Source organism: Polypterus senegalus, chromosome 9, assembly GCF_016835505.1.
Source record: "Polypterus senegalus isolate Bchr_013 chromosome 9, ASM1683550v1, whole genome shotgun sequence".
NCBI lineage: Eukaryota > Metazoa > Chordata > Cladistia > Polypteriformes > Polypteridae > Polypterus > Polypterus senegalus.
The window spans coordinates 80,578,747-80,597,808 of record NC_053162.1 but is presented as its reverse complement, the minus strand read 5'-3'; the positions used below and the strand labels follow the sequence as shown (position 1 = coordinate 80,597,808).

Genomic DNA, 19,062 nt, shown 5'->3' with positions numbered 1-19,062 from the left:
CACATGACATTCTCTTAAGGCATCAGCAAGCTATTTTAATATATTGTAGTTATGAATTACACCATGGAGCAACTTACATATGTTTAAACTGAGCTATTTTAACTAGTGGTGAATGAAATAATGTGTTATAGCGGTCAACAAGATTACTTAATATGGATGGAATGGGGAAAGACAGAAAAAGATCAGAAATTGATCCAGCAAGAATAGAGAGACAGATATTTTTAAGGTTTCTAAAAGACACTTGACATTTACAGTTAAGCGCAGGAAGAGGCAGTGAGATAGTGAAAAGTGCTGTTTTATGGTCAGAGAGGCCCAAATCAGTGCTACAATTGTTGGCCAACAGATTAGCCAGATGTACTGAAAATGGGCCTCATTTATAAAACTTTGCATGGATTTCAGCGTGAAAATCATAAAAAAATAAAAACATAAAAATGTGTACATTATCAAAAAAAAATCAGATTTACAAAACCTGGCATATGCGCATTTCTACACAATGTACCCTTTATAAATCACAGTTACCTTGTAAATGTGTGCATGTGACCGTAACTCAAGTGCTGCCCTTAAACATCCATATATGGAGCATGCTAATCAAACTCATGCTTATGCAGTAATAATGCTGTAGAAACTTATTGGCTTGTACAGCAGCCTTCCACATGACTCATTGAGACATGACCACAAGCATTCAAGTGTATCTAGTTACACTCTGCAATTAAAATCACACGTGGCATCATAGTGCCTGTCCTATGCATCCTAGAAGTCAGGGAAAAGCATAAGGTGCCAGCGTCAGAGTATGTTGCCGCTATTGCCTGGTACATGTGTGTCATGTTTGCTCATACAATTACAGGTATAAAGCATATGAAAAACTGTGGGTTCACCCAGGTATTTTACCAACAAGCAAGCCACCACGTACAATACCGTCACGACTGCCAAAGCTAGTTTGCCTCAATTTAAATGAATCACAGGTTGACTCAGACCATGGAGACATGGTGTTTGTTAGTCACATCTTGGCATCACAAAGGACTTATGCGTTAATGGAATGTCATTGTTCATGGTTAACAAAAGCAGCTTCATCTTCCTAGAAGCCCTTATTTCAATATGAGTATAGTAAAGTCCTCTGATTACATTATGAGAACTGGACAATGCCGAAAAAAGCCTTTTTATGTAGAAAAAACATGTTATGGTTTTAGTATGTGCGTCCTCACTATACGAAAACTGGATGTAGGGGTACCCTGCCAGTTAGTTAATGGTTTCCAACACAGCCTGGCTGAGATACTGTTGATCTGTCTGTCAGTTCCCTGAGAAGCGGTAACAATTAGTTAATTAATGCAAATATGCAGCACTGACCCTCTTAAAAGGGTACTAAAATACAGTCTGTACAGCACATTCATCACCTTAGAGGTGTAATTTGTTTGTCATGTCAACGTTCATTATAATAACAACTTAGTGATATATATAATTATGCATGTGAGTCATCTTTTAGAATTTCCCTACTTGATCAAGAATGTAGTCATTTCCCAATTTCACCAAAATGTTGCGCACACATGGGTCAGAGTTTCCAGAAACACATGGCATGTTTCTCTGTCAAGTTATTTACGCACATTTCGAGCCTGATTTTATGAGTACACAAGCTTTATAAATAAGGCCCCAGGTCTACTGTGTGACCACCAAGTCAAAATAGTCTAGTAGGGATAGAATTTCATTTGTCCGCTTACATGCAGGAAAGTAAATGTGGATATTAAAGTCACCTTCAAGAACGACTAGCTGGGAAAAAGAACTTAAATGAGTTATTAATTCATTCAAATCAGAGAAAAAAAACCCATTGATGATAGGGAACAATATGTGAGACAGGACCAGATTTCGTTATTCGGTGCAACTCAAATCATCGATCAGTTTAGTGTTTCCAGTTTATCATGAGAGAGGTTACTACAATTTTGCATATTTTGTAGACTTTTTTCTTTTGTTTGTCTGACAGCCACTACTGACTACAAAATGGATTCCCAATATGAGTTAGATAACTTTGGCGAAGTTACATTTCTTCTGCCGCTTCAATTAAGTTAACCGTAAATATGAAAATCAAAAAGAAATGTATCTAAAAAATGAATTTGAGTAAAAGAAATATGCAAGCATCTCTCTGCAGGTACAGAGTGAACAAACATGTATCCAGTGTTTATGTTACATTAAAAATATCAGCCTGTGGTGGGTTGGCACCCTTCCCAGGATTGGTTCCTGCCTTGTGCCCTGTGTTGGCTGGGATTGGCTCCAGCAGACCCCCGTGACCCTATTTGGATTCAGCGGGTTCGACAATGGCTGGCTGGCTAAAAATATCAGCACATTATAATAACTCAATATTTTTTGGTAAAGCTCCAGATATGTCCATCCATCCATTTTCCAACCCGCTGAATCCAAACACAGTGTCACGGGGGTCTGCTGGAGCCAATCCCAGCCAACACAGGGCACGCAGGGAGGACCCGGGAAGTGAACCCAGGTCTCCTAACTGCCAAGTCCACAACAGCCAACAATTTTACCTTGTGATTTCCACAAGAGATTTAACACTCTATTAAATTCTTCTTTTAATTTTAATTTGTTATATTTAAAAAAATTGAACTAAAATAAGTCACAGATTCTCCACAACCAAAATCTAACAACACAACATCAATCAATAACATTTTTACATTACTTAAGTTGAAACCTGTTGTGTATGAAATTAAATATATTCTGGTGCAGGCAGCTGCAGATGCGATTGTGCACATGGGCTCTGCACCATAGTCTGTTTATAGTTCAAGCATTACAGTGTGTAACACTATGTGGCAGCAGAATCCCCCAGTCAGTCATTTAGATATTTCCTTCTGTGTGCACAAACTTTCATCTTTGTCTAGGGTCTGGGCGAATTCTCACCATGGTTTAGGCACATTTGGCTATTGCTGTGTATTTTTAATGTTGTACTGAACAGGCCTGGGTAGAAATGAATCATTTCACACAGCTGTTCCTCAAATAAGCCTATGTTTTTCTGTCAAGCATATGCACACTCAATGCACACAGTTGCACCCAGGACTATGCAGTCACAAAATTTTGGAAGCACACAGTCACTGATGCGAGGGTCCAGGCATTAGGACTGCTGACAAAATTTACATCACACACAGCCTACAGGAACTTCACAGAGACCTGGACACATCAATTATAAACAGGTCTTTACTGAGCCACCACAAGCCTATCTAGGCTATGTGTCTAGCTACATGATATTTTAAAGTACTGTTTAAAAGAATGTATTTAATGTAGCTTACTAACACAAGTATCTTCCTATATAATACGCTACCGTGGCTGTTCATTTGTCTGTCCAGGATTTTAAATCACCTGTAGCTTGCAAACCGTTTTACCTATTGACTTGAAATTTGGTACACATACACTACGTGATGTCTACTATTCGCTTTCGGGGTGATGATTTTTATTACTCTTTTTATTTTTATTTTATTTTATTGTAGACTCAACTCTCGGCAGTGCGCAGCAGGGCGGCCATGCGTATGGGCACCTCTCTCATTCCCTACCACCTTCGCTAATTATTCTTGAGGCAGATTGAAGACTTAAGTGCCAGCTTAAGTGAAAAATTAAAGAAAACAAACTAAGTAATTGTAACACAAAAACTAACTTAATCAGTTTTAACGCAAAAAGATGGCGACGAAAGATGAGAAGCACCGGGCCGCTAGGGTGTAGAAAAGAAGAGCTGCTTAGGAAGCAGCAAGCGCATCAACCTCTGAGCAAACGAATGCTAAACAGAGACAGAGAAAGAGTATGAAAACTAGGAATACTCATGTCAAGTGTATTCACTGTACATTATTGTGCAGTATGCCGTTACTGGTTATTATATATTACCATTGCATTATATTAAGCCTGATCTTTTTAAACATGATGCACTATTAATAAGTATTTAATAAACACAAATGTCATAACTACAGTAACTCTTTGATGAAGTAACTAAAAAAGCTCAAACTGCTCCAACTTTCAAATCAATTACCTAAGTTCCCAAATCCACCTAAATGTTATACCATGTGTACATTTTCAAACTTGTTGACTTTTGGAGTCTCTAGGTTATTTAATCACAGGAACTTTTAATTCCACTGTATGTTGGCAGATGTAGCTGTATAAAATCTCCACACTAGTCATTTCATGAAATTACCAACTTGTTGTTTACATTGGCAGTGTTGACTCTTTGGCTCATTCCCTCTGTCGTTGAATCTGATGCTTTGCCCGCACAAAAGTTATGACTGCCATGTTATCATAGATCAAGCAAAAATAAGGATTATCCATAAGTCCATTTCAGAAAGAGGTTTTAGAAAGACACTGTCACCAATACTGATCTGAGACTGCCTCTCTGCAGGTAGATGCTTTTGGTTTAACTGGTATAAAGAATTTAAGCATCTCCATCTGAAACAAATTGTTAGAGCATATTCCTAAATTCAGCTTCATGAAAAGTGCTAAAATTAATTTGTTTCTGAAATAATGTGTTAAATCATATTTGATATTTTTAAATGAACTTTGAAATTATTAAAAAATACAGTTGATACCAAGAATGAAATAAAGCAAATCTTACATCAATACGTAACCTATGATCTTGCATCTGTTGCAAATACAGTACAATACATGCATACACTCTTAAACTCGGTTAATCCAATTAAAGGTAGCAGGACGGTTGGAGGCAGTCCCGGTTAGCACTGGGCTCAAGAAAGTAAACAACCATTAAATTAATGACCATCCACGGCTGCGCAGAGACATGTTCACTTAAACTCATAATTACATAGGCCCAATTTAGCGTCTAAGTTTAACCTATATGTTTTTGACTTGTGGCTCTCCTACCTGTACAGCTCTCAAATAAACATGCTCACAAGTGTCTGAGGTTGTTCTTTCATTGTTGTTCCGTGTAATATTATGGTGATTTTGGATAATGTCGCTATTTATCAAGAACTAGAGAATCAATTTTTATTGACAATATTTTGAGGCTTTAATAATATGAAAGCTTGGTTTAAAAAATGAAAAAATATTTTTTTTCTTTGTAATTATTAAATGTGTCTCATTTTAGAATCTTTGCTGGCAGATAATGGGTTGCTAAGAGGTTCTGCCTCATTAGAAAGGACTGCCCCCAAAAGGCACCATGATTCACATTACAAAGACTTCACCACTAGCTCTTTGTCCATGATTATGGATTTGACCTACAAACAAGTGTGGTTTAGTGATTTAGGTTCAGGCATTCCGGGTTACAATTGAAAACTTTCTTGTTTGACTTGATTCTCTTAGTGATTTGGCTTCTGGTTGAATGAAAATACTCTAGTAAATAACTCCTTGCAATTCATGCCTGACTGCAATAACAGAGTATAATAACTGCTTTGTTTTCAGTTTCTTTTTCAAAAGACACATGCATCTCCTGGTTTGTTGCTAACCGCATCCTAGCAGTTGCTCTCTTTCTTTCTCTCCCTCTATTTTGTTAACAGCTATTAAATGGGCCGGCTGAAGATAAAAAGCCACGCACATAGCTAAGCAAGCAGTCGTCCAGGTGAGCAGCTTTGGGTTCCGTGACTGGCATAGCAACATTATAACACTGACAACTGGAATAGTTACTTAAAATCTCTGTTCTATGTACTGTACTGTTTTTCTCACTGTGGCACACTTCAAAGATAAATGTTTACAGTATTTTTGAGTATTTTAAAGCTTGTTTCAGAAGAGCTTAAAATTTGCCACACCTCTAAGTAAAGATTTTGGTTAACTCAAAATGCTCAATACTACTGACTTATGCTGGGTATGTTGTTCCTCTGATACTTGCTCTAGCATCTTGGTATATTTGGACTGTGCATCTAGTTTGGAGTGAATGTGATTGTAAAAATGCATGTGCAAAATTCATAGTTGATATTGTAACATTCCTTTGAAATTACACGTTTACTTTTCTTTTAAAGTGTTTATATTCTTATATTAATTGTACACTCAATTATTACAAATAATTTAGTGAATGATTACATTATAATTCTTCTATTATAAATTAAAAGAATATGCTACAATACAATTTAATGATATAACCTGTTGGTGGTCAGATATTTTTTGAAAATGCACTTATTTAGAAAGGCATAGGCACCCCCACTGTCTCCATGGATAACTGCATCTATGCTGAACCAATCAACCGTTCAGAAACTTTGATATTGATAGAGCTCCAGTTTTTCATTAAGTCTTGGTATTAGCTATAATACTTTATTTCTTGTGCTCAACTTGTAATTTTGTTCTCTATTGCTTGTTAATTTTGGCTCTATCCCAAATTGGAACAATGGATAGAAGAGATCTACTATCAACATCTTTAATCCACTTATACACTGCATAAGATAAGAGAATTTCTAGTTCAAGTGCCATGAAGTAAATTATCTGTCATTTTAAAATACCTCAAAGACATATAGATTAGTGGATTAAGCAAACTGTACATGAACACTCAATATAACTCAGAATATCTTAAGACGTCGATATAAGGCAAGTCACCGACTTCACAAAAACTTGATCTCCAAGGTTAAACTGATCATCTGAAACACTGTTCCAGATGAAAGAACTTACGGGTTTTGGATGATAAGCAGAAGTGAAACAGAAACAACAGGATAGCATTAATGTGGACATTTTTGAACACATACAGTAAGTATATTCTCTGATCTCAGTTGGGACTTTGCATGTAAAAGTGCTTCTTTCAATTATAATTAAATGATGCTGTACCGTATTGCATAAATAAGATATGATTAAACATTTTAGCAACTAGACTGAAGGAGTTAAAAAGATGAATCAAACTTAAATACAAACCAGAGGAGTAGGAGACTTTTCTACATCCAGGATTAGTTTGCCTATATTTCCCCGGTCATGAATCCTCTGCATTGCTTCTTTTACCTATGAAATAGAACAAAATATTGCAGCTAAATTCATATCTTAATTACATCAACAATATTTATTTTTTATCTCCAATATTTATCACAAAGCTACGGTGCAGAACAATTCATGCACAATTCCATTGAAAAGCAAATTGCAGTCTGATCACACAAGAAATTGGGAGTTTTGAAACATTATCTTAAGACCGTATCACAACCCAGCCACAGGGGATGCACAAGCCAGTGTGTTTCTTTGTGCCGGTCCCAAGCCCGGATAAATGGGGAGGGTTACATCAGGAAGGGCATCCGGTGTAAAATTTTGCCAAATCAATATGCGGACAACAATACAAATTTCCATACCGGATCAGTCGAGCCCCGGGTTAACAACGACTGCCACTAGTACTGTTAGCCAACAGGGTGCAGGCGGAAATTGGACTACTGTTGGCCAAACAAGATGCAGAGGACAGAAAGATATGGAAGAAGATGGTCCTCTGTGGCAAACCCTAACGGGCGCAGCCAAAAGAAGAAGATCTTAAGACCGTATCACACTAAATAACTTTCCCATTGATTTAAATATGTAGCCTTCATTTGTTAATCTAACGTCAAGATAATCACCATTTGTTTAGTGTGACATCCCTAGCAGCTGAGTCATTGCAGTTTGTGACTTGCCACGACAAAATCAAAAGGTTTGATTACTATAGTTTTAAGTTATAGGGGCAGCTCCGTTGTGCATGAGGGCTAACAACCATTAGGTGATCAGCCAGAAGTGCAAAGCATTCAAACTGTATAAAAGTCAAGATGGAAAATTAATGTTTTGGAATGGAAAAACAGAAGAGATGCTTGCCATAAAAAGGCAACAACTGTACATGGTTAGATAATGGTGATACACATTACGTGAAAACAGTAAATAAAAATGCTGTAAGAAGGTCTTTATCAGTTGAATTAATAAATAAGACTGAATTTGATAACTGTTTAATTGGAACTGAAACTGGAATTCATCACACCAAAGGGACAAACACAATATATTGCATGAGCAGATGTGAAAATGGAGAAGTGCTAAAAAATGTAATTTGAAGGAGGGCCTTCAAGTCAATTGGAAACTTTGAGGCACAGGGTTGTTATGTTTCAGCTAGGATCTTACTCTGAGTTGACATTTCTTTTTTTTTTTTTGTTTGATTCTTTTGTTCATGTTCATACTATTATTTCATTTTTAATATAGGACAGCACAATGTCACAGAGGTAGCATAGTTGCCTCGCAGTAAGGAGACCAGTGTTTGCATCCTGGGTCCTCTCTACATGGAGTCTGCAAGTTTTCCCCATGCCTACAAGGCTTTCTTCCAGGTGCTCCGGATTCCTCTCACTGTCCAAAGACATGCAGGCTAGGTGGACTGGTGATGCTAAATTGGCCCTAATGTGTGTGTCGTGTGTGTTTACACTGTTATGGAATGGCACCCTGTCCAAGGACTGTTCCTGCCTTGCACCCTACGCTTGCTGGTATAAGCTCCAGTCCCCTGCGACCCTGCTTAGGATTTGGCTGGCTTAAAAAAATGGTATGGTATGTTTATTATTTGCATTATTCTGTGTTTTTGTTGTGCATTTTATTGTATTTTTTGACCATTCTCTCTGGATTTGTGTTTTTGGCACTTGTTTGCCACTGGACTGTCTATTTTGTTAAGGCAATTCCTTAAGGTGTTTTGTGCTCCTCAGAGCTTCTTGTGCTACAGAGCACTTACTTAGATTCTTTGCTTGCCCATTTTGTAATACAATCTAAGGTTGACGGTGACCCCTTCCTCTTGTGAGGCTTTTGGCAACAGTTGTTGGGACTTTAAAGTATATTGGCCAGTTTTGATTTTGCAGTGCTACTTTGGAAGACTCTTTTTGCTACTTTGGAGGACTCCTTTTGGGGTTTCATTTGGAGGAACTCTAGATCATGATAGAATATACCACCGGGAAAGAAAAAAATGTCCCATTTGTAGAGACACTGTACAGAGCTGCATTATTTGAAGAAATTATTAGATTGTGTGGATAGCTATTTCCAAGGTTACTGTGATGCCCTGAATAAATTTTGCTCCAATTATATGCCTTCATACGTACAGTTATTTAAAAGACATCCTGGGGAGCCAACCACAAAAACAAGGAACGTGCTAGAAGTATGGACACATATAAATTAAATAATACACAATACTAATAAAAAAAACACAGAATAATGCAAATAATACACATAAATAACAATACCAAAATAAAAGAATCAAACATGAACAAAAAGACATATATAAAAGGAATCTGAACCCAAGCCAGGGGAAGAACCTGGCCTGAAACATAAGGGTATTTAAAGCAGTGACCAATGATAAAGATACAGAGAAAAAAATACCCTAATCACCATTAAAACATCTTTTACTTGAGAATGGTTAAGTGCAGTTACTGAAAAAACATACTGTCTAAACAAGTACAAGTAATGAAAAAGTCGATGGGTCAGTGTTTGTTAATTTTTTAGTTGATGAGATCATAAGAGAATACAGTTATGAAAAAAATGCTGTAATTCTTTCAAATATGTATAATATTTTCAATAAATGTTTCTGATAATTTAATACCTCATAATGTTCTGATAATATTTAATCATTTGCTTCACAACCAAAAACAGTTGCTTTTCTTGGTAAATACTACATAAAGTGATAATTTCCATTGTCTCTTCAGTAGAAGTGTAAGTTCAAGTAATTATTTTTCCATTAATATATAATAATTATTATTATTTTAGATAGATAGATAGATAGATAAATACTTTATTAATCCCAAGGGGAAATTCACATACTCCAGCAGCAGCATTCTGATTTTTTAATTACTTTTTTTATATAATTACTACATATTATTATTACTGTGTTTTTATATATATATAATATTAAAATATATATAAATTATATATACAAACAAGTAAACAAACATCCATCTATTATCCAACCCGCTATATCCTAACTACAGGGTCACGAGGGTCTGCTGGAGCCAATCCCAGCCAACACAGGACTCAAGGCAGGAAACAAACCCCGAGCAGGACGGCAGCCCACTGCAGGGTGTGCACACACACACCCACACACCAAGCACACACTAGGGACAATTTAGAATCGGCAATGCACATAACCTTCATGTCTTTGGGCTGTGGGAGGAAACCGGAGCATCCGGAGGAAACCCACGCAGACACGGGGAGAACATGCATACTCCACACAGGGAGGACCTGGGAAGCGAACCCATGTCTCCTAACTGCGAGGCAGCAGCGCTACCCACCGCACCGCCATGCCGCCCATGAAACAAACAAATAAATAAATAAATTCTGGGCACAATATGAGACCACACACTGGTTGGGGGTGTCTCAGGTCCTATAGCTGTCTAGGGATGGCCCAGAAGATGACTATTGCTCTGTTCCCATCACAGAAAAGCACCTAATTGATTGACCCTTCAGACCTTAAACTTTCATTTTCTAGTTTGCACATTCAAATACTAACACATGGAAAAATACACAAGTGGCATGCTCTTTTGATCAGAATACTAAATACTTCCAGGATAGGCTTTGGCTTCTACTGACCCTAACATTAGGTAAGTAGGGTTCACTAGAAGCACTGGATGGATACACTGCACAGCTAAAGAACTAGATATAATAGTCATAAATTAAACATTTAAGCAGCAACACAGAACAAGCAAATAGAACATAAAGATAAATCAAGACTGATATGGCTTTATTGTTATGCTGCTGTAAGTCTGAGGCCGGGTTTATACTTCACGTGACGCAACACATGCTGCAGTGGACGCTTATACTTGCACGCTTACTTTACATAAATCTGGAGAAATCCACCAGGTGGCAGTGCGAGATATTATCACGGTAAGAACAGGTTCGGCTTCGCTGTGTTGTAAATTGCCTGGAACACCCATTAAATTCTGATGACACCCTACTGCAATATCTCTTAAAAGGATGTTTAATGATTAAATCCATCAGTCCAGGGATTTGTCCATTTCAGCTAGCATTGGGCACGAGGCAGAAAAAATCCCTGGACGAGGCATCAGCTCATTGCAAGGTGAATACAAGCACTCACATACACTTGCGTCATTTTAGTGTCACCAAATCTGCTTATCTATGGAAAGAAACTGGAGCACACTGAGAAAACCCAGCAGGAAAATGTAAACTACAAGCAGGGAATATCAGTGACATGACTCCCTGCAAGACAGCAGCAATAATGCTCCGCCACCGTGTCACCCACGTGTGTGTAGTTATTAACAGTATTCATTATTTAAATTAAATTACCGATTTATCTGTAAAATGTAACATACATACTTTAATGCATTTCATCATGAAAGTGATATCAAGTATAAATCTAAGGATTCTAAATGTGCAGAGAGTTGGAATATCAGACATTTAATGTGCTCAGTGTAGCGATCTATTGCTGTTTGCCGCTGCTGTCAGGACTGGAGAAAGCCCTAGAAAAAATGACAGCACAGAAGACGGTATGTGAGACTTGTATTGTCTCATTACAATTGGGAATATGTGACGCTTGAATATAAAAGCACCACGAATACATCTGTATGTCGGCATTTTGCTTCACCACATCGAACCATTCATCAAACATCGAAGCGTGCACACCGATCTTATAGGATCCGCAAAGTGGCTTTCTGTCACATGTAGATAGTAACCACAGACTCTGACGTCACATTCCAACTTTTAGGACACTGTGCCCTCCGACTTTTTGCTGGTACTGCAACTCGCACACGCATTGCGTTAATTTATGAGGACCTGCTCAGAGGACACATCTAATGAACGCTGGGAACATGTGGCAGCCATGATGCGGGCGCGTACGCGTTCTGATTGTGAAGTATAAATGAACCCTAAGAAGGTGTGAGAGAGAAAGAGAACAAGACAACACATAGAAAAGCACAAATAAAATCTCTTAATACATAGATTCATCTAACATCCAAGCAGACATGAATTTTAATCTGTTTACTTTTAATGAGCCATGTCATCTCTCATGTCATCTATTAATGACCACATTGATCTCTTAGCTAATGTTCTTCTTAATGTGACAAATGGTGAGCTTTATTACAGGTTTTGTTTCAAGAAGGCAAAAAGAAAGACTATATTGATTCCAGTTTTTCCTTTTCAAACTGTTTTCTAGAGAACGGCCTGAATTTATAATTTTCCTACAGCCTGTTCTAGTCAAGCTTAAAAAAAAGTTAAGGAAGAATGCTTCAAAAACAAAGGAAAGTTTTAAGGGTATCATTTGCACCTTCAGTGGTTAGCATGACTTGTTGTGGTTCCCTGGAATTATTGTGTATTGAGTCTGCCTGAGGTTTCTTACATACCAAATCTGTGTGTGGCAAGTTTATCTGACACTCTGAATTGACCAGGTGTTGGGGTATACATGTATGATGTTAGTCTGGGATGGACTTTCATACTGTCCATTATTTGTTCTTGCCCAGTGCCAGCCATGCACAGTTAGGCTACATGTGAATCAGTTATGGAAAAGCAGTCACAGAAAATGGAAAAAAGCATTCAAGAACCTGGTGTCTAAATTAAATAAAAAGGAATAAAAATACAAAGAAAATTTATTTAAGAACAGTTATACTGTACAGTATGTATACTTTAATTGATGCCATTAACAAAATAAACTGATAACCACCCAGTGAAGAAGAGCTTGAATTAAACAAATACAAAATGATTATAATTCAGTCATTAATAATATAAAGTTCAACAGGGTAATATTCATGTTTTCTGGTAAATATTTTAGATCACTACTTTTACTTAAAAAAAAAAAATCTATATTTGAAGGTCAGTCTTTCACAGAACAGATGAATGTGTTCTCTGAAGTGAGGCAACAGTATAGCAAATTATTTCCTTTATTTCTGAAACATCTTGTATTGTAAGTGCTAAAAATAGCAGGCATTGCTGCTTTGGCTAAACCTTGTGTGTGTGTGTGTGTGATGAATACATTTTTATTAAAGAGAGTAAAAGAAATACAATATAAAGTAGGATGCATGAAGTTACAAACACCCACCCGCCAGTGCCCATACTCACTCTCTTGCCAAACTGATGAAAGACCCTCTCACATAACATGAACTGAAAAGGACAACACAACGAAGAGCACAGCTCGGCAGCCATATTGAGACAGGGATGTGGCCTGTTCTGAAGAAAGCTAACCACAAAATCATGCCTTAACTAGAGACATTTTAAGTAACTAACAAGTCTGTGTGCTGCCTGAAACACATCAACATTTATCAGGTTGTATGGTTGCCAATATTCAAATGTACTTTGCATATTGTTATTATTTATGAGTATTATCAATAATACATTGTTTAAATTGTAACTTAACTCCTGCTTGTCTTTTACTACACCTAATTGCCTGAGGTTATACATGTAAGAAGGGAAGGTGGGGAAAAGTTATATGGTACAATACTTTATAAACAGTGGTAAGTCTGTGAGATTTGAGGCATTCTGATAAAGGCTACATATTAATAATACAAAAGGGGAAAGTAAAGTAATATAATGCTCTACCAAGACAATACACTCACCATCCCCCCGATAACCACCCACCCAAAAGCCACTCCCTGATGTCAGGGCCAGACACTACATTTATCCATAATAACAAGAACTCAAGAGGAGTTAAGTTATAGAAAGCACACTTTTATGAGTCAACAAAAATAGAACAGGGGGATATAGAGCAAGACGGCAGCGCCCGTATGGCAGTGATGTTATTCAAAGGGAACAACCTTTGCTGGACTGAGCTGAAAGAGAGAGTAGAAAGGTCCAGGAGAATAAAAATATGAGGTTAGAGAAGAATTTGGACAGAGGGCCGAAGAAAGGAAATTGAAACCGGATGGCCGATAGGAAGGTTTCAAAACATGTGGAGCAGGGTTTCAGAAACATTTAAGAAGCAGAAGTGACAAAGGGGAACAGTGAATAAACCCATAGCAAAACATTTAAATGGGTAAAGACACAAGCAATGGATAAAATTAAACTGAATATATTGATTATTGTTTGTCTGTTAAGGACAGAGTGATGATCTTAAAGATTGTGTTCCATGACAAGGTAATGAAGAAAGGGAAATCATGTTTCCTCAATGAGTACAAGGGCATGTGGTTGTAGGAGGCTTTGTGCAGCACAGCAAACTGAGTTTCAACTGTTTTTATATGATAAAAAAGAATGAGCAAAGACAGAAGCAGATGAGGAGCAAGAGGGGAGGAAAGTGGCATGCTACATGTCCTGAGAACTGACTTCAGTTGATGATAAAAAAATGATGAGGAATGGATGGAGAACCTGGAGCTTAATGTCTGGAATGTCCAGTGCCCCAGGTCATCAAAGGTATCTCCCAGAGTATAAAATGTAAAGCAGACTAATGTGGGAAAGAAATGGCGTGTCTGCTGTGGAATATGGCCGGCAGCTTCTCCTGGCCAATACCCCCAAGCTGCCAGGTGGAGGTGCCCTGAATTCCAGCAGGGAATCATGGACAATGGAGTCTTTTTTCATAGCCCTGCTGGATAATGTGGGGACCGCCAGGGGATGCTGCAGGGAGGCCCAGGGACTTCTATTTGCATTATAGCCCAGAAGAAAAGAAGTTTTACCCGACCCTGAAGTGTTAATATAGTCACATGGACTGGAGGGACAGAAACACTTCCGGGTCAAGAAGTATAAAAGGACTGTGGGAGATCCCAGCAGTGGGGCGAGTTGGGAGGTAGGGTGAATGAGCTGCTGGGAGGTGTGGAGGATTATTGATTGTTTTATTATTGTGTATTTCATTATTGATTTATTGAAGTATAGTGGAGGTGAAGGTGCTTGAGCACATTATTGTTATAAATAAAGTCAACATTTGGTCAACACTTTTATCTGGTGTCTGATCTGAGGGTTCAAGGGGACGACAGTGCCCCCTATCTGTCACACTGCCAATAAGCAAGGCTTCACTATGAAATATGAGGGTTTCTGAGTTCAAGCAGGAATGGAACCCAAAAACTATCCTACCATTGCCAGGACTTTAAAGGATAAAAGGACCAATATCAAAAAGAAAGCACTTTAACCTGAAGGAGGTGAAGGGGAGAGTGTGAATAGGGCAGGGAGTAAACAAGCCTGTGTTCAATGGAAAACCAGGATGGAGGAATAGCAGGAGCATCAAGCCAGTTCCAGACAGGCCTGAAGGTATATACCCGATGATAAAGTTTCAAATCCAGAAAAGAAAAATGCCCATTAGACCTTCTCGGATTAGGGAAGAATGCTTAATATCAGGCCTTTTGTCATTCCAAAGAAATTTGGTGAGAAGGGTTATAACTTCAAGTAAATAATTGAGAGAAGAAGAGAGGCAGCATTGAGCTGACACAATTTATATAAGGAATTATACTCATTTTAAAAATAGGCGTGATAGAGCGGTATGTGTCCAAGGAGAGGACATTTATATTTATTCACTTAGCAGATGTTTTTATCGAAAGCAATTCACAAAACAAATCAAGTTAATTGAGTAAACATCAGTCTGGGGGATTTTTCGGAACATGTGTTACAGGAGAAGGTTGCAAAATTAGTCATCACAAGCAAGGAGGTTTAAACCAAATGAAACACAAAACTAGTTAATCGTTCCCAGGTTACAAGAACCTATATCAATGTTAGTAAAAATGTGTCAGATATTATGAGAACAACAGAGTATTCAAACACTTCTTAAAGACACTGAGCAGTTCTTATGGCAGCGGGAAGCTTGCTCCATCAGCTAGGAGGTACACATGAAAATAGTCTGGATTGAGATTTAATGCCACGCAGAGTTAGTATCAGAAGATGTTGTTCACTAGCAGTCCTGACTGGGTAAGAAGGAGCATAGGAACTCATAAGTGCCCCCATATACACAGCCACTGATCCAATGAATACTCTGTAGATAAGAGATAAATATTTAACTATTTTTATAGGCACAGAGGTAAGTGGAGGTAAGTATGTTTTGAACTGAATTAGAAATATTGATGAGGAGATATTTAAATTAATTTCTTTCTTAGTCTTGGGAATGGAGGAAGGGAGAGGAGAGTATTGACAAAGAAGCTTTAAAAGTAGAATGGCAGAATTGGACCAGTTAATTTTGCACTCTGAAACGGCTTCATAAGCACTGAAGAAACAGAGTACATGATGTATGTCTGAGGTGGCATCACCCAGGTGCAGCAGAATATCATCATCAACATTTATTTATATAGCACTTTTCATACAAATGATGTAGCTCAAGGTGCTTTACAGGATGAAGAAAGAGACAAAAGACAAAATATAAAAAATAAAATTAGGCAATACCAATTAACATAGAATAAAAGTAAGGTCTGCAGGGATTCCAGGCCATGAGACCACCCAGCCCCCTCTAGGCATTATACCTAACAAATGATCTAAATCAGTCCTCATGGTTTTCATGCTTCAAATGGAAGAACAAGATGATGGTGGTCAAATGGACCTCTGGCCTTCAAACCATCAATGTAGGGACAGCATGGTGCTTTAATCGGATAGTGGTGGCGCAGTTCACCACCACAGAAAACCGAAAAAAGAACAACAGAGAAAGTAGGGGTTAGTACAAATTTCGGAGCCACCATGAATTGTAATGATAATTTAATGCATATACAGAGTATCAGGGTTAAACTAAAATTAAGCTATGAAAAAGCCATGTTAAAATAATGAGTTTTTAGTTTTTTTAAAGTGCTCCACTGTATTAGCCTGACAAATTTATGTTGGTAAATTATTGCAGATTTTAGGTGCATAACAGCAGAAGGCTGCCTCACCCCTTCTTTTAAGTTTAACTCTTGAAATTACAAGCAGACACTCATTTGAAGTTCTAAGGTTACGATTTGGAGTGTAAGGTGAAAGGAATTCTGAAATATAGGATGGAGCAAGACTATTTAAGGCTTTGTAAATTATAGGCAGTATTTTAAAGTCAATTCTAAATGGCACAGGTAACCAATGTAGTGACATCAGAACTGGAGAGATGTGATCGGATTTTCATAAAAGTGTAAAAAAAAAAAATTTAAGGACGATGATCTCTAAATAAAGAAGTGATTTAACTCTGTTTTGTGGAAAGAAAAGGCCAGCAGTTAAAGGGAGAGACAGAAAAGTAAACGGGATAAAACAAATATGTCAGAATTAGTGATGTACTGTGGAAGTATAGGTTTTTAATCCTTCTAATAAACTTGTCATTAAACCCCAATCTGTTCCTGGGTCTTCAAAAAAAAAAAAAAACAGTTCATGCAATCAAACGCTAGAAGACAAGAGTAGGGTAGGGGCTATGACATTTGAAGTAAGAAAATGACAGATTGTTCCATACAAAATATGCAGTAATAAACCTAGTTTGATCAGGATGTATTAATTCATTTAGGACAGATTGTAAATGTACAGCAAGAAGCTTGACCATCAACATAGTGTTTGAATTCATCAACATAATTGAGCAGTAGCTCAAACAGTTTAAAGGGTCTTTGGTCTGTTTTGGCTGGAAAATAATAAATGCTACATTGATAGAAAAGTTCATCTGATTTGAAGTGATTGTGGGCTTTAGCATCTGAAGAAGCAGGCCAGATAATTGATCCCAGAAAGCAGAAAAAAACTCTACTACTACTCTACTATTTCATGGTATCTAAGGCTTGCTGAACTTCAGACATATAGAGATTAATTTAAAATTTAAAACTTCTCCTTGTTTAGCATAGGGAGTGAGAGATCTTTTGAAAAGGCAATAACGTTTGAAGCTTGAGTATTTGAATTTCTGCAAATAACTCTTGGGGTATATTAGTAGGTAGGCCTGATTTATTTTTATAGGCAGAAATGGATGCAAAAGGCTTAAATCTCAGATGTCTGAGCAGTAATAATGTACTGGTCTTAGCTTCAGATACATAGTATGTAGCCTTTGTGTGCTGATGATCAAATTCAGCCTTTTACAAAAGAAGAGACTTTAAATCTTGTCTGCTACAAATGAAAGATTCATGCTAATAATCAACCACAAGGGGGCGTGCACATTCTAAAAAAATTATACACGTACATAAAGTTCTTTTATTTTATTCTTATTAGTTCAAGCTTGAAAAGCAGAGCAAGAAATAGAGTAATTATGTATGGAGTCTATAATATTCAGCTACAGAACCAATATTTAAAGATATAAATTCTTTAAAAAAATGAGCTATAAGTTTCTGACAAAAATCAACATTTCGTAGTAAAGCAGAATAAAAACCTAAGTGAAGAACACAGAGATGAAGCCAAGCAGAACCAGAATAGAGAGAATACATTTGTAATCACTCCAAGAATTAGAGATAATACTGGCATTCCTGAAGACAGGTGAAGCTGACTGAGATATGAAAATGTAATCAAGTCTAGACTGGGAGCACCACCATGGAGAATAAAAAGTAAAATCTTCAGTGAAGGGGTTAAATAAATGAAAGGGTTCAATTAAATTTAAGCAAGCAGCAAATTTTCATAGTGCCTGGGTGGAATTGGGTAAGCAAGAACACAAGGCAGAGGGGAATTTAGTAAAAAAAAAAAAAAAAGATTCATAAAAGCATTCACGTCAATTTCTTGAATTATTCCAAAGTCTTTAAAGTGAAGAATTTGATTACTCTGAGATACCCAAAACGACAGCTGAAAATGGCTGGGTCAATACCTGCAATATAAAGCTATTTTTTACCACCAATCTCAGTAAGAAGGTAGCAAAATCTGACAAATAAAATCTGAGCTTGAGTCCACGATTTTAAAATACAAGTTTTGTTGCACCACAGTTATTATTATGCATTTGCGATAGCTTGCTAGTAAAGAATTTGCCACACAACAACACCTATTATTAAGTCAGTATACATGTTTACTAGGAAGTACTGTTCGATTACACCAAAAAAAGTTAGGACAGACAGCCTGGACCACTAGACTAGCAGAAGAATTAAAAAAAAAAAAAAAGTATGGAAAAAGATAAAAAAAATAACACACCACTCACACTCACCTTTCTTCCAACCAGGTAGATATTTAGAGTTCCTCACAGCAATACTACCCACAATCCCAGCACTCCCAAATCTCGAATATGAACCAAAACTCAAACAACAACCACATGTGTCCACCCTCAACTCCCCAAAGCACTGTATAAATATCCCAAAAGTAAACACTTTGCATTGTAAGCTATTTTTAGAGCATGCAGGCATTAAACTGACCCCATCCCACCTCTGACACTGTAAACAGGAAAAA

At 37.3% G+C, this 19,062-nt stretch overlaps 1 protein-coding gene across 1 annotated transcript in view; it reads right to left on the bottom strand.

The window, feature by feature from the left end:
* Positions 1-19,062, bottom strand: part of vat1l (vesicle amine transport 1-like) — a 229,971-nt gene that overhangs the window by 10,530 nt on the left and 200,379 nt on the right. The window contains exon 8 of the mRNA XM_039763355.1: positions 6,817-6,900. Within this exon, the coding sequence (XP_039619289.1) occupies positions 6,817-6,900 (84 nt within the window). The remainder of the gene's footprint in view (positions 1-6,816; positions 6,901-19,062) is intronic.